Source organism: Ctenopharyngodon idella, chromosome 13 (genome assembly GCF_019924925.1).
Source record: "Ctenopharyngodon idella isolate HZGC_01 chromosome 13, HZGC01, whole genome shotgun sequence".
Lineage (NCBI taxonomy): Eukaryota > Metazoa > Chordata > Actinopteri > Cypriniformes > Xenocyprididae > Ctenopharyngodon > Ctenopharyngodon idella.
The window spans coordinates 31,718,193-31,733,716 of NC_067232.1; the positions used below are offsets into that span (position 1 = coordinate 31,718,193).

The following is a 15,524-nucleotide window of genomic DNA, read 5'->3' on the forward strand; positions in this document are numbered from 1 at the left end:
TAATAAAAAAAAACTTTTAATTAATATTATTAAAAGTCATTCAAACACATGACTGTTATAAAAAAATAATCACTGCAAAAATAAGGAAGCACTCTCACAGGAGAAGCTGTAACTGATATCAGTTCTTATAAATAACAAAAAATTATACATTTATGTGAAAGTGTGATTTATTACACACCCTTTATCAACCAAGGGAAAAAACGACAATTTGCTGTAGAGGAAGGTGGGTTAAAATGTATGTGATAAATTTGTTCAATTTACCATTTAATATAGATATTATCTAACCACACTCACATTTGCAATCTGAAGACTATGGAAAGCCTGGAAAATATAGGAGAATTATAAAATTGTAATCCCAGGCCTGGAAAAGGTGTGGAAATGAATAAAATCTTAAACATTCATGAAAAAGTCCTGGACATTTCTATAGTGAATATATACTTTTTCTGCTCTAAAATATAAAAAAAAAAAAAAAAAAATTAAAATAGATTTTTTAAATGTTTCCTGTAATCACAAATGCCTGGAAAAGTCATGAAAATTCATTGGTCACAAGATGTGGGAACCCTAGTAGCAATATCTAAAGGGACGAGAATGATCATGGATGTCTGAGAGATGTCAATATTGTGACGAAGGCAAGAAGCGTTGCAGAAGAACTCCCATAACTTGCAAGCTGCAAAAGAAACATCCGACAACAAAGAAACACAAATGCGAAATGGACAGTAAATCTGGCATCATAAATACAACGAGATGATTGGCTGGTGATGGTTGAACGCCACTTGGGGGAGCAAGAGAGTGAGGAAACGAGTAAACGTCTAGGTAGAATTTCCACTGCGAGAGTTGCAGAGCTCCTCACACTGGATGCTTTTCACAAGTGTTTGGCTGATGCGTTTCATTCCTCGTGAATAAATCATGGCACATCTCAGCTTATGACAGTAAAACAAGTGTTGAATCGAGTCGTGGACAATCGCTGGTGTTAATGTAGGCAGCGTCATCTTATTATTTACACTTTAAGAGGTACTTCATGTGTCCATGAGTGTGAGACACTCTTGATCATCCTGAGATTGGAAAGATTCGCTGTTACTGTTTTCTTTCATTCACCGAGCAGCACCGCATCCAGACTGTCTTGCATTCTAGCCAAAGCTCTTTCAATAGTTTGGCCCTTTACTGAAAGGATCTCTTCGCAACATCGCGCTGTAGCACATGGACGGATGGCACTCGCCTGGCTGGCCGGGATCACCAGGGTGCCCTCTCTTCCCCTCCTCGCCGGTGTGACCAGGTGGGCCCGGCTTTCCTGGCTGACCTGGTTTTCCCACCCCTGCCGGACCCATTGGACCTGGAGCCAAAGTGAGATTCTGCATCAAAGTGATATTCTGACAGTTTCTATGATAAATATAAGCATTCAAGCTCTTGCGTGTTCATCTTAATCTACTGTCCACCATGTAAATAATTATGCCCTGATTATTTAATACAGATGTCATTTCATTAATCAAATTTAGTTTGATGTACTATGAAGTAGGGGTTTGATGATATATTGTGGATATTGTCATGGATGTTAAAAATTAATCACAAGATGCATTTTTAGTGATTTGATCACAAGTGGTCAGCCGAGGCGCATTACAGTTTCCACCTGGTACTAACATCTATTTCAAATGTGTCTCCTGTGACCTCTTGTTTTTTGGATTTCGTTGCAATCTACATCATTGGTCGCGGGAGCTCAGAGTGTGCAGCACAAATACTACTGAATGAATGACCTAAGTTACGCACATGCATGTTAATATCATGTGAAAACTATTGAACTACTATACTGTATATAATGCTGAATATATTGTGGGGAATTGTGGCTTTGTTTAAAGTATCATGAGAGTATCGCATTGTGAGATCAATATTGTGTTTTGAACTGAATCATGACACAAGTGTATTGTTACACCTCTACTATGAAGACATATTGTAACCTTCCTTTGCGAAGAGACTTCTACTGAAAGATGATGCAGTTCTGATTTATTAGACCCGTTGTTGCTCATTTCATGGCAGTTAAGGCCAGACTGGGTGGAAAATTATCTTTGTAAAACTGTATTTACTGGGGAAAAAAACTTTACTAACATTCTATAATGTGATCTCAGGGTGAAAATAAAATTAAAAAAAATTTATACAGTATGACTCATTTAATTCACACATGAATGTCCAAGTTAATAATTAGTGTTAGTAGTGGTGCTGCATCTGCTCACCTGGTGGTCCTGGGAGACCTGGGTCTCCAATTCCTGACCGTCCTTGATTTCCTTTATCACCCTTTTCTCCTGGATCACCTGAACATAGCCAGAAAAAAATCAGTGTGTGTGCTTCAAAACAAACAAACTAAATTAATATATGTAAATATATGCTGATACAGATTTTACTTTGGAAGCTTATTAAAGGGATAGTTCACCCAAAAATGAAAATTTTGTCATCATTTACTCACCCTCATGTTTTTTTCAAACCTGTACTTTCGTTCATCTTGGAAACACATTTTCGTGTTGCCCGTTATGCAGCCCGTTTGAGCTTCAGCAAGAACCAATGAGGTTCATTCTCGTGTTACGCAGCACGTTTGAGCTTCAGCAAGAACCAATGAGGTTCGTTCTCGTGTTACGCAGCACGTTTGGGCTTCAGCGAGAACCAATGAGGTTCATTCTCGTGTTACGCAGCACGTTTGAGCTTCAGCAAGAACCAATGAGGTTCATTCTCGTGTTACGCAGCACGTTTGAGCTTCAGCAAGAACCAATGAGGTTCGTTCTCGTGTTACGCAGCACGTTTGAGCTTCAGCAAGAACCAATGAGGTTCGTTCTCGTGTTACGCAGCACGTTTGAGCTTCAGCAAGAACCAATGAGGTTCGTTCTCGTGTTACGCAGCACGTTTGGGCTTCAGCGAGAACCAATGAGGTTCGTTCTCGTGTTACGCAGCACGTTTGGGCTTCAGCGAGAACCAATGAGGTTCATTCTCGTGTTACGCAGCACGTTTGAGCTTCAGCAAGAACCAATGAGGTTCGTTCTCGTGTTACGAAGCATGTTTGAGCTTCAGCAAGAACCAATGAGGTTCATTCTCATGTTACGCAGCCCGTTTGAGCTTAAGCAAGAACCAATGAGGTTCGTTCTCGTGTGTTATGCTGCATGTTTGAGCTTCTGCTCTTCATGAACTTTTTGAAGCGTCAAATTTCTAGTTGCGTGGACTGTCAATGGAGGGACAAATCTCTCAGATTTTATTAAAATATCTTAATTTATATTTTGAAGATGAACAAAAGTCTTATACGTTTGGAACGACAAGAGCATGAGTAATTAATGACTGTTTTTCTTTTTTGGGTGAACTAACAAGGAACAGGTGCAGTGAATCAATTAACCAATGGATAACCATAGCAACCAATGAACAGGGACAAAGGAAACATGAACTAATGAACATGAACCGACTAGAATGTTTTGTGGGCATTCAGGGAACTGTCCTCAGTTGGTTTAAATCATATTTAACGAATGGAAGTTTCTCTGTTAGATTGGGTAATTTTTCTTCCGTTCCAGCTCAACTCTCCTGTGGAGTGCCGCAGGGTTCAATTCTCGCACCCATTCTTTTTCTCTGTATTTACTTCCTCTGGGCTCCATTTTCAGAAAGCATGGTTTATCATTTCACTGCTATGCAGATGATACCCAAATTTATTTACCTCTAAAACGCAACATACATGCTACTCCGAAATCTCTTTTTGCATGCCTAGATGAAGTGAAAGTGTGGTCCTTTCAAAATTTCTTATTTCTGAATGAATCAAAGATCGAGGTTATAGTCTTTGGCCCCCATGAAAGCTCTGGGAGCAGAAGCATTTACCTGGACTACCTTGCTCCTTTTACCTCATCCTGCATTAAAAACGTAGGTGTTTTTTGGGATCAGAACATCAAATTGAAAAACAAATAAATGCGGTGATTAGTTCTTGCTTTTTTTAGCTACGTCATCTCTCTAAGATTAAATCCTCTCTTTCTGAGAAAACCTTAGAGATTAGTATCCATGCACTCATTACGTCTCGCTTGGATTACTTCAACTCTCTTTACTATGGCATGTCCAAATCCTCTATCGCTCGTCTCCAATTAGTGCAAAATACCGCTGCAAAATTCCTTAAAAGAAAACGCAAATCTGATCACGTTACTCCAATTTGAAATCGCTGCATTGGTTACCTTTGCATTTTAGAACTGAATTTAAAATTCTTCTATATGTTTTTAAATCCTTAAATAACCAGGCACCGAGCTATTTGTCTGAGCTACTCTATCCATACAATCCCACACGAAATCTAAGGTCCAGTGATAAGAGACTTCTCTCTGTCCCCAGATCGCGATTAAAGCATAGCAGAGATAGAGCCTTTGCTATTGCTGGCCCTAGGCTGTGGAACAGCCTTCCGGATTATATCAGATCGGCACAGTCTTTAACTGTTTTTAATCTTCTATTAAAACCTATTTTTTCCCTTGGCTTTCAATTCATTGTGAGCTTTTGTCATGAATGTGTGGTTTGCTCTGTTTCTCTTTGCCTTGTTTTCTTCAGCACTTTGGTCAGCCATGTTTGCTGTTTTTAAATGTGCTATATAAATAAAATAACCTTGAACCTTGAACTAACGCAGGTAAACTTAGGGGCCATTTACCCAAAACCATTTTCAACTAAAAACAAAACTTTTTATGCTTTTTATGCCTGCCTCCTGCCTGAAAATGCAAATTTTTTTGAAAATGATACCATTATTGTTTCTGTGTAAACTACAAAAAAAAAAAAAAAACAGTGAAAACAGTGGCACATGCGTATTACTTGTTACATTTTCCCGGATCCCATGAATGAGGATCATTTTGACAAACGTTGTCATCTATACACGAAAAATGCAAAGGAAAAGCTTTTCTGTTTTTAGCACATCGTTGTCGAGTAAACGTACCCTTAGAAGTACAAACTAAAAGTTCACATGACACAGCACATGACACATCTAGAGAAAACACAATCCCCCCTCTGTAATTAACACGGAGATGTTACTCCTGTTTGAATCGGTACGTAAAATCACAGACATGGAGTGATAAGAACTGTGACTCAAATGTCGTTCAGAAAACTCTCGTCCGGCTAAAGGGAAATTTGTTCTTGTCGTTTTTGCTTGTAGTAGATATTCATGCAGCTACTATAATGAATGATTCTGATTGCCTCAGAATTAAAGGTTACATTGAAGTTAGTTCAATACAATGTTATTCAATTGAAATATTACTACTATTTGATATTGTGTCTACACCAGACATGAGTGGCACACTGCGACGATACTAGATTGCTCCCTTTATATCAGTGCAGCTGTCTACATTGATACAACACACCTTTAGCTGACGGACACCCAGTTTCTACAGCTGCTACAGCCACTTTATGAAATCAAATTATTTTATTAACAAATTTCAAAATATATGAAAACATGACTGGATTTTATTATATATTTTAATAAGTTATTTTACAATAAAACCAGCTCGTCATGTTAGTCTGTCTACAAATAATCTTTTTTCTAATGATGTATGCAGTTGTAGCAATACAAATGGTATAACAATTATATAAACCAGCTGATATAAATACATTTTTTTATACTAATGGATATCTGTGAACATTCTGAGATAATGTACAGCCCTGTAGACAGTGTGATATGTGTGTAGCATGTCTGTACCTTTCATGCCAGCAACACCAGGCCGCCCAGGTAAACCCCGCTGCCCTTGCAGGCCGTTAGAACCAGATAAACCTGGGAATCCTCGAGAGCCATGAGGGCCTGGTGGTCCTGGAGGCCCTGGGGGTCCCACACGTGTGTAGCAGTGCTCACAGCTTCTGTGATGATTGTGCTGGCTACTCAATAGAAGAGCAGGAATCTCAGCTGTAACCCAAAAAAATAATAATAATAAGGCCTCTGCCTCAACTTATGAACATTACATTCAGTACATTCAGGGATTAAAATGAACTTTTCACTCACCAGCCAATTTGGCTACTACATTTACTTACCAGCCATTCAGAACTTCTACTAGCCAAAACAGAAATATCAGAAATAAATGGTATCAAAATGACTGCTTGAATTTAAATATATTTATTATTAAATCAGATTCTGAATCATTGAATATATTTTAATTTTATTACAGTAAATCCCTGTTTGCGGATACCATAAAAATAAAATAGAAATATATATATATATATATATATATATATATATATATATATATATATATATATATATAAATAACAATAAAAAAATACTCACATCGAAGGATGTCTCTGCAAATCTGTTGAATGTGTTGCTCAGAAAACTCTCTGCCCTGCAAAAACACACGCCATCACAGGAACAAGAGTTTCTGTTCAACTGTCCATGCAATATTATATCCTCCATTGACTAGATTATCTTACTGGAGAGGAAGGCATACAGTGCAACACTTAACAGTACAGTTATTTGGAAACATTATACGTACAGGCCGTCCCTCGGGTCCAGGTGGTCCCGGGGGGCCTATTTCTCCGCTCTGTCCTCTGGGCCCTGAGGGTCCCATCTGTCCTCGCTGTCCAGGAAGCCCCTGGTGGCCATTCGAACCACTCTGCCCGGGCTCTCCTGCTGTCCCTTTCTGACATGCACACAAACACAACTCAACACACTCACAGTAGAGCTAATGGTGATTGTACATTCAGATCAAAGATGTGCCCACCTCTCCTTTCTGCCCAGCTGGCCCAGGTAAACCCTGTGTAGAGAGAAGTCACATATAGGAATTGTGTTATTAACAGCTCCATAACAATAAAGCAACAACAATAGCTTTTACAAAGCAACCTTTATGATATGGTAAAAGTATGTGATGCTAGTTCTTGTTAGAACTGCCAGGAAGTTAGTCTATGATTAAACATCTCTATATATATTTAAAATGCCGCAAGTTCACTAGATGGCCATCTATAGATAACCATATAAACAAGTGCATTTCTAAATGGACTGTCTGTCTATCTATCTATCTATGTTTAGTGTGCACTCTGTAAAGCACTCTGTTACTATCAAGAAAAACTACTCCACCTTGTGGTTAATTCTACAATTTCAGATACAGAAATTAATGTTACTTATTATTAAAGCGTTTATTGAAAGAAAAAAAAAAAAAAAATCTCTCCATCCAGTTGTGTAATTCCTAAATGTGTAAAATTGAATGTGCTGTAGGTTTTATTAAAAAAAAGTTGCTGGTCAAAGGTACATTTTGCTATAAATATATGTGTGCATATTTTATATATATACAGGTGCTGGTCATATAATTAGAATATCATCAAAAAGTTGATTTATTTCACTAATTCCATTCAAAAAGTGAAACTTGTATATTATATTCATTCATTACACACAGACTGATATATTTCAAATGTTTATTTCTTTTAATTTTGATGATTATAACTGACAACTAAGGAAAATCCCAAATTCAGTATCTCAGAAAATTAGAATATTACTAATGACCAATACAAAGAAAGCATTTTTAGAAATCTTGGCCAACTGAAAAGTATGAACATGAAAAGTATGAGCATGTACAGCACTCAATACTTAGTTGGGGCTCCTTTTGCCTGAATTACTGCAGCAATGCGGCGTGGCATAGAGTCGATCAGTCTGTGGCACTGCTCAGGTGTTATTAGAGCCCAGGTTGCTCTGATAGTGGCCTTCAGCTCTTCTGCATTGTTGGGTCTGGCATATCGCATCTTCCTCTTCACAATACCCCATAGATTTTCTTTGGGGTTAAGGTCAGGCGAGTTTGCTGGCCAATTAAGAACAGGGATACCATGGTCCTTAAACCAGGTACTGGTAGCTTTGGCACTGTGTGCAGGTGCCAAGTCCTGTTGGAAAATGAAATCTGCATCTCCATAAAGTTGGTCAGCAGCAGGAAGCATGAAGTGCTCTAAAACTTCCTGGTATACGGCTACGTTGACCTTGGACCTCAGAAAACACAGTGGACCAACACCAGCAGATGACATGGCACCCCAAACCATCACTGACCGTGGAAACTTTACACTGGACCTCAAGCAACGTGGATTGTGTGCCTCTCCTCTCTTCCTGCAGACTCTGGGACCTTGATTTCCAAAGGAAATGCAAAATTTACTTTCATCAGAGAACATAACTTTGGACCACTCAGCAGCAGTCCAGTCCTTTTTGTCTTTATCCCAGGCGAGATGCTTCTGACGCTGTCTGTTGTTCAAGAGTGGCTTGACACAACAGCTGAAACCCATGTCTTGCATACGTCTGTGCGTAGTGGTTCTTGAAGCACTGACTCCAGCTGCAGTCCACTCTTTGTGAATCTCCCCCACATTTTTGAATGGGTTTTGTTTCACAATCCTCTCCAGGGTGCGGTTATCCCTATTGCTTGTACACTTTTTTCTACCACATCTTTTCCTTCCCTTCGCCTCTCTATTAATGTGCTTGGACACAGAGCTCTGTGAACAGCCAGCCTCTTTTGCAATGACCTTTTGTGTCTTGCCCTCCTTGTGCAAGGTGTCAATGGTCGTCTTTTGGACAACTGTCAAGTCAGCAGTCTTCCCCATGATTGTGTAGCCTACAGAACTAGACTGAGAGACCATTTAAAGGCCTTTGCAGGTGTTTTAAGTTAATTAGCTGATTAGAGTGTGGCACCAGGTGTCTTCAAAGTTGAACCTTTTCACAATATTCTAATTTTCTGAGATACTGAATTTGGGATTTTCCTTAGTTGTCAGTTATAATCATCAAAATTAAAAGAAATAAACATTTGAAATATATCAGTCTGTGTGTAATGAATGAATATAATATACAAGTTTCACTTTTTGAATGGAATTAGTGAAATAAATCAACTTTTTGATGATATTCTAATTATATGACCAGCACCTGTATATATATATATATATATATATATATATATATATACACACACACACACACACACACACACTTACATGAACACCGGGTCTCCCAGAGTCTCCTTTTTCACCTTTCATCCCCTGTTTCAATTGCAAAAACAAAATTTATTAACAGATACATATAAATATGTAGACCTATTGGACTCCTAGAACATCTTAGGTTCGTGAACATGTAAGCAGATATTTTGTTCCAAGAAATAATAAAATGTACAAATGTACATCTTTCTTCTCACAGAGATCAGATAATTACATGGTTATACAACATTTTCAAGATATATTAGGTCCCTATGAAATGAGTTTTATTTTTCCCAAATTCCAAATTTTCTCTGTTCCATTTTGAATGGGTTAATTAAATAAATAAAAAAAAAAAATCAAAGATTATTTCTAATCAATTGAATTAATAAAACTTCAACAATTTATTAAAATGTTAATAATAATAATAATAATAATAATAATAATAATAATAGGGCCCTACGAAATGTGTTTTATTTTTTCAGAAATCCTGTGTTGTCTTTTTAATTTTTTCTGGATTCTGTATTTTATTATTAATTTAATACAAATTCATTATTAAAAGTGGTAATTAAACGAAACCATACATCTTCAAAAATGTAATTAATCTTTTCATATTCATATTTAAATAGCAGTCTTTATGATTTGATTAAGTCTACAGCCCTACATTTGATTTATTCATCCAAATTTTGCCAAATTCCGTGACATTCTGCGTTATACAGTAAATTCCATTTTTATGACTGGATTCTGCGATTCCACCCATGTTTTCCACATTGTGGAAATCAATGGACCTCACTATAGTGACAAAAACAACATCTTAGACATGGCATGTCACTGTAAGTATACTGTGATTAAATCTGACAAACGTTTACATTTATGCATTTTAGCTGCGCTTTTACAATACAATGTAGAACCTGCAAAATGGCCACATTTTCCACTGGAATACAAGCCAAAATACATTTGCCTACATTTACTAGTGATCACATGTAATAGAAAAAAAAAAAAAAAAATTAAGATTATTATTTTTTATCACCAAAAATTGAGTTGTCTTAAGAGGAGGACTGAAAAGTTTCAGTTAGAAGAGAAGGTTCCCTTTTAGTCTAATAACTGAGCGATAAGAAACATTTCCACCAAAATCCTTATCATTAGCTCTAGCAATTATTAGCAATTATTTCTTTTTTTTTTTTTTCTCTTCTCTTCAGTGAACCACAATTGTAAATGGTTAACTTACATCTGCTCCTCTTTCACCAGCATCTCCTCTTTGACCCTGTAAAAAACATTTCACAGTAAGGTTTGTAGAAAAACTGTGCAAATATAGTAACAACTGAAAATTGAATTCCTATAACTAGATAAAGAGAATCCAAATAAACAAATCATTCTATTATTTTACATATTTATTGACATATATCTTTGTTGGAGAAAAGTGTGTGAATCTCTAAAGTCATCAGTTGAATTAAAGAGGTAATTCAAGTCGGAAGTTAGGGCTGCACAACGATTCATCGTTTGCAAAATAAAAGTCATTGTTTACGTAATATGTGTGTATGTTCTGTGTATAATAATTATGTATATATAAATACACACACACACACATGCATGTATATATTTAAGAAAAATGTTATATTTATAAAATATTTATATTTATATGTAATATAAAATATATATATATATATATATATATATATAAATATATATTTATTTATACATGCATATATTTCTTAAAGTTATACATGTGTGTGTATTTATATATACATAATTATTATACACAGAACATACACACATATTACGTAAACACAGACTTTTATTTTGCAAACGATTAATCGTGATTAATCGTTGTGCAGCCCTAAATGGGATAAAAGTCAGGAGTGTGTTTATCAAGCCCTGCCCTAATGAAAGAACAGAAACCTGGTAAATGTCTGGACCTTCCCTCACCATGCTTCAAACAAAAGAGATTTCTGAGGACTTCCCAAAGAAGTTGCTACAGTTTGGTGGATTTTATGTTCCCATAAAATGTTAATCAACTTTATTTCTAAATTAACAATTTTGCTTAACTATGTCTTAATTAGCAATATTGAGTATTAGTATGGACAAAAGTATTGGGACACACCTCTTAATTATTGAATTCGGGTGTTTCAATCAGACCCATTGCTATAGTGTATAATATCAAGCACCTATCCATGCAGTCTGCATTTACAAACATTTGTGAGAAAATAATGGGTCGTTTCTGAAGAGCTCAATGAATTCAAGCATGGTGCTCTGATAGGATGCCACCTTTGCAATAAGTCAGTTCGTGAAATTTCATTCCTGCTAGATAATCCACAGTCAACTGTAAGAGGTATTATTGGAAAGTGGAAGCATTTAGGAACAGCAGCAACTCAGCCACGAAGCGGAAGACCACGTAAAGTTACAGAGCGAACCAGTCACCGAGTGCTGAGGCCATGGCGCGTAAAAGTCGCCAATTCCATAGCTGTGGAGTTCAAACATCCACTGGCATATCAGCACAAAAACTGTGGCGGGAGCTTCATGGAATGGGTTTTCATGGCCGAGCAGCTACATACAAGCCTCACATCACCAAGTACAATGCCAAGCGTCTGATGGAGTGGCGTAAAGCACGCCGCCACTGGACTCTAGAACCTTGGAAACGTGTTCTGTGGGGTGACGAATCACGCCTCTATGTTTGATAGTCTGATAGGCAAGTCTGGGTTTGGTGGATGCCAGGAGAACGTTATCTGCCTGACTGCATTGTGCCAACTGTAAAGTTAGGTGGAGGAGGGATGAAGGTATGTAGCTTCCTGTGAAGGGAAAACGCTTCAGCCTACCAAGACATTTTGGACAATGCTATGCTTCCAACTTTGTGGGAACAGTTTGGGGAAGGCCCTTTTCTATTCCAGCATGACTGTGCCTCAGTGCACAAAGCAAAGTCCATGGTTGGATGAGTTTGGTGTGGAGGAACATAACAGGCCCTCACAAAGCCCTAACCCCATCCAACACCTTTGATGAACTGGAAAGGAGATTGCGAGCTAGGTCTTCTCGTCCTGACCTCACAAATGCTTTACTGAATGAATGGGCAAAAATGAACAAAGAAACAGAGGGGGGTCAAAATGACAATTTTGACCTGAGATTTAGAGCCAGATTTCAGGGAGGTAAAAATTATTTTAAAAAGATGGCAGCAGGTCTGTAAGTAAAATCTGCTGACTTTCGCAGTCTTTGTTGCATTATATGCCAACGGTGACAGTTCAAAAATGGTAAAAAGCAGTCTTCAAATCTACTTTTTTCTTCAAAAGAGGAACAGCTAAAGAACAAATAATGTTCTATTAGTGGTATTAAAATCTCAAATTCAACATGGGAAAACTGAAGTTACGTTATTAGGACCACCAGCTCTGAAATGAGCTTTTAGGTTGAAGGTGTTCTTTTCAAACTCTTTGAAAAAGTTCACAATCTGAGTGTCTTATTTGACCAATCTAATATTTCTAATACCTAATATTTGAAGCCCATATTAACTCCCTTGTTCTCCGCTGTTTACTGTGATCTTCCACCCTCTCAACATTGCATGTCACCACCCACTTTTAAGCCCAAAAGACACTGAAACTCTGCTCCATGTATTCATAAGCTCTTGCCTCAACTAATAAAGTAATTATTTACCTATTACCTATGCACCAGGAGGAAACCCATGCAGACACATGGAGATCATGCAAAACCACACAGAAAGGTCTCCTGGCTCAGCTGAGGACAAAACCCACTGAGCTACTGTGCTGGGCCCGTTTTTTTTTCTTTTTTCTTTCATCTCCAAAACATTAAAACATTCTGACATTATGGTAAATATTTACATTCAAATTACTATGCAGGTAATTTGTAATGAACAATATTGTATTATTGCACAGTGGCTAGAGGTTTTAAAATTTTAGACCAAACTATACTTGTGTTTTATGTATACTGTATCTGTACACTTGCGTCATAAATCACTGAATTAAATTGAAACTGAAAACCCTCTCCAAAGATGAAGTGAGCTTCTATGATGAGTATCATGTGTAAAGTACCATGTGTGAGGCAGTTACTGCTACCGTTTTACCATCTTTGAGATTATTTTCAAAAGGCTGTACAAAAATTTTGAATGATAGATTCATAACAAAATTGCCACTTCTAACAGAGAGCAAACCCATAGTAATTAAGATTTAGCATTACATTTAAAAACAGCTGTCAATAATTCATGTAGTTTCACTGAAAGCAGCCAATGCTTGTAAACCACAAGCAACATTTTCATGAATGCTTTTCTTGTTTGCCATGGTAGAAATGATCATTACCTTACTGAAGTTAATAGAGCTACACTTGGAAAATCTGCTCACCATAAAGTGGGCTTGCGCCTCCAAGACTGACCAAAAATGCAATGTCAGAGTTTTCTTTCTCATTAAATCAGAAGAAATAAATGCAATTTGGATGCAGTATCAAAATCATTTTCAGAAAGTTTAATAAATGTATGAGACATCCAAACTCCAGATAAAATGTGATGTGGAATCTTTATGAAGTGGTTATTAATTAATTATTCACCTTCTGTCCCTGTGATCCTGGCATTCCTGGATGTCCTGGCTGGCCAGCGATCCCAGGTTCTCCAGGCTTACCCTTCATTAAAAAGCATGATAAATAAAAGGTAAAACATGTAAAGTTTGAACATCAAAAACATCAAGTTTGTTTCCTCTTCCTTCAAGCATCTGATAAGGTTTAATTTGAATAGAATATTTTACCTCGTGCCCTGGAAGTCCTTGTTGACCGGCCTCTCCACTTTCCCCCTTAGTGCCCTAATATTGGAAATATAAGTTTGTGAGTCAAAGTTAGGGAGTAAGAACTTTTATTAAATATCCCATGAAAAGGCTTGACGAGTGCGGTTCTCTTTCATGTATTGGTGTATTTTTGAAACAGGAAGAAGTCTGGACGGGACCAATCAAAGTCTTTTGCTTGCGTCACAGCTGTGGATTTGCTATCTGGTAATGATACAGGGAAAGACTTTCTCGTTCTAGAGAGCATTTATTGGACTAAATACAAGATAAGTATCCATATCTGGCCTGTGTAAATCTGAGACTATGTCTACCCTACTTCGGATACATTTAAAAATGGTGTTTTCATTTCAAAACGCTCTCCCATGCACACTAGTGTTTTCCAAAACTTTCTCGTCCACACTGAAACATCCACACTGCGAATGAGTAAAATGTAATAAAAGCTCCCGGAGATGATACAGAGAAACCAGACATAATAAAGTTCTCACGCCATTCTTCTGGCACGATAATTTTAGAAACAAAATCTTTCACCACTTACTGGTGCGTTCAGGTGAAACTCAATCGCCACTCATTGTAAGGTCTAAAATGCAATTACTCTCATATTTTGATGCAGGACAGCAAATGCAAGTAAATTTTCTGTAATTTGCTGGAATGTAATATAAAGATTGTACAAAGTAACATGCAACTTTAGCAGTCTGTGAAAGTGAAGAGCACATAGCAAGCACACACCAGTATAAACATATGGTAACTATGGGTTCAATATGCATCACATGGCTAACATGCATCATCGTTTTCAAATACCTCCGTTTTCACAGCCCACACTACAACGCCAAAACAGTGTTTTCAAATTTATCCACCATCTTCAAAAATCTAACTTTTTGCTGGACAAAAACAGCATATAAGTGTGGATGGAAGGCCAACATGCAGCATGCACAACACAGTTTTTAACTATAAACACAAAACTTTTTATGTGTTTTTGTCATTCTTTCACACGACAACAATGTTTTGGGGGCCTGAAAACACAAACTTTTGAAAATGGGATTCAAAGTGCAAGTTTTTGAAAATTATACTGTTATCATCTCTGTGTAAACTACAAAAACATGAATATGTGAAAACGGTGATGTGTATTACGTGTTCAGGTGCGTAGTGTTTCTTTACAAAGTGACATCGCTATCTACTGGCCTGGGAGCGTTTTTGTGGTTCCCTTTCAGTCGGTCACGTTCGACGTTACATCAGAACAGTACCGACGAATGGGGTCTCGCCCGAGAGCCCAATCACCTTAGAATGGTAACAAAACGAGCCAACGGTATGCCGAGTAACTTGGTCTGCGGAATTTGCATCGCGATCTCCGCCCTGCTCTGTGGGTATATAAGGAGCAGTGCGAGCATACTCGCATTCAAGCTTTTGCTTCGGAGCCGAGCACTTCATTGTTGCTGTCCTTTCACCAGAGTGTGTATTTACGAGCCTTCAGTTCATGTTGGTGTGACGGCACGTTCCAGCGGAGATCGTTTAAAGCTTCCTGCTGTTGATTCCAGTCTCCGCTTCTCCCCTGGGCACTTCAGCACTAGTGAAAGAGCTTTTTTCTCTCTTTTCTCTACTGAAAAAGCATTCACGGGTGTGAGTTTGTGTCTTTTTAAAGATGTCATTCTGTCTGTGTGTTTCTGGGTGTGGTCGATATCTAGCTCCATCTAACAGTCACGAACCCTGTCTCACGTGTCTGGGCTTTCAGTACGCTGAGGCTGAGTTTGTGGATGACTCATTCCAACTGCAGGAATATGACCATCACAGTGTTAAGATCGAGACTCACTTACCTCAAACGAGATAGAGTCCCCTCTGCCACACTCCAATCTAGCTCCTCTTCTGGTGGTG

At 37.7% G+C, this 15,524-nt stretch overlaps 1 protein-coding gene across 3 annotated transcripts in view; it reads right to left on the bottom strand.

Moving 5' to 3' along the window:
- The window catches only part of col21a1 (collagen, type XXI, alpha 1), an 81,996-nt gene continuing 66,472 nt past the window's right edge, over positions 1–15,524 (bottom strand). For all 3 annotated transcript variants that reach the window (XM_051916344.1, XM_051916342.1, XM_051916345.1), the window contains 10 exons: positions 13,626–13,679; positions 13,432–13,503; positions 10,121–10,156; positions 8,917–8,961; positions 6,684–6,716; positions 6,456–6,602; positions 6,251–6,305; positions 5,672–5,872; positions 2,223–2,300; positions 1–1,330 (listed from right to left, as the gene is read on the bottom strand). In XM_051916344.1, the coding sequence (XP_051772304.1) occupies positions 1,143–1,330; positions 2,223–2,300; positions 5,672–5,872; positions 6,251–6,305; positions 6,456–6,602; positions 6,684–6,716; positions 8,917–8,961; positions 10,121–10,156; positions 13,432–13,503; positions 13,626–13,679 (909 nt within the window). In that variant the 3' untranslated portion in view covers positions 1–1,142. The remainder of the gene's footprint in view (positions 1,331–2,222; positions 2,301–5,671; positions 5,873–6,250; positions 6,306–6,455; positions 6,603–6,683; positions 6,717–8,916; positions 8,962–10,120; positions 10,157–13,431; positions 13,504–13,625; positions 13,680–15,524) is intronic.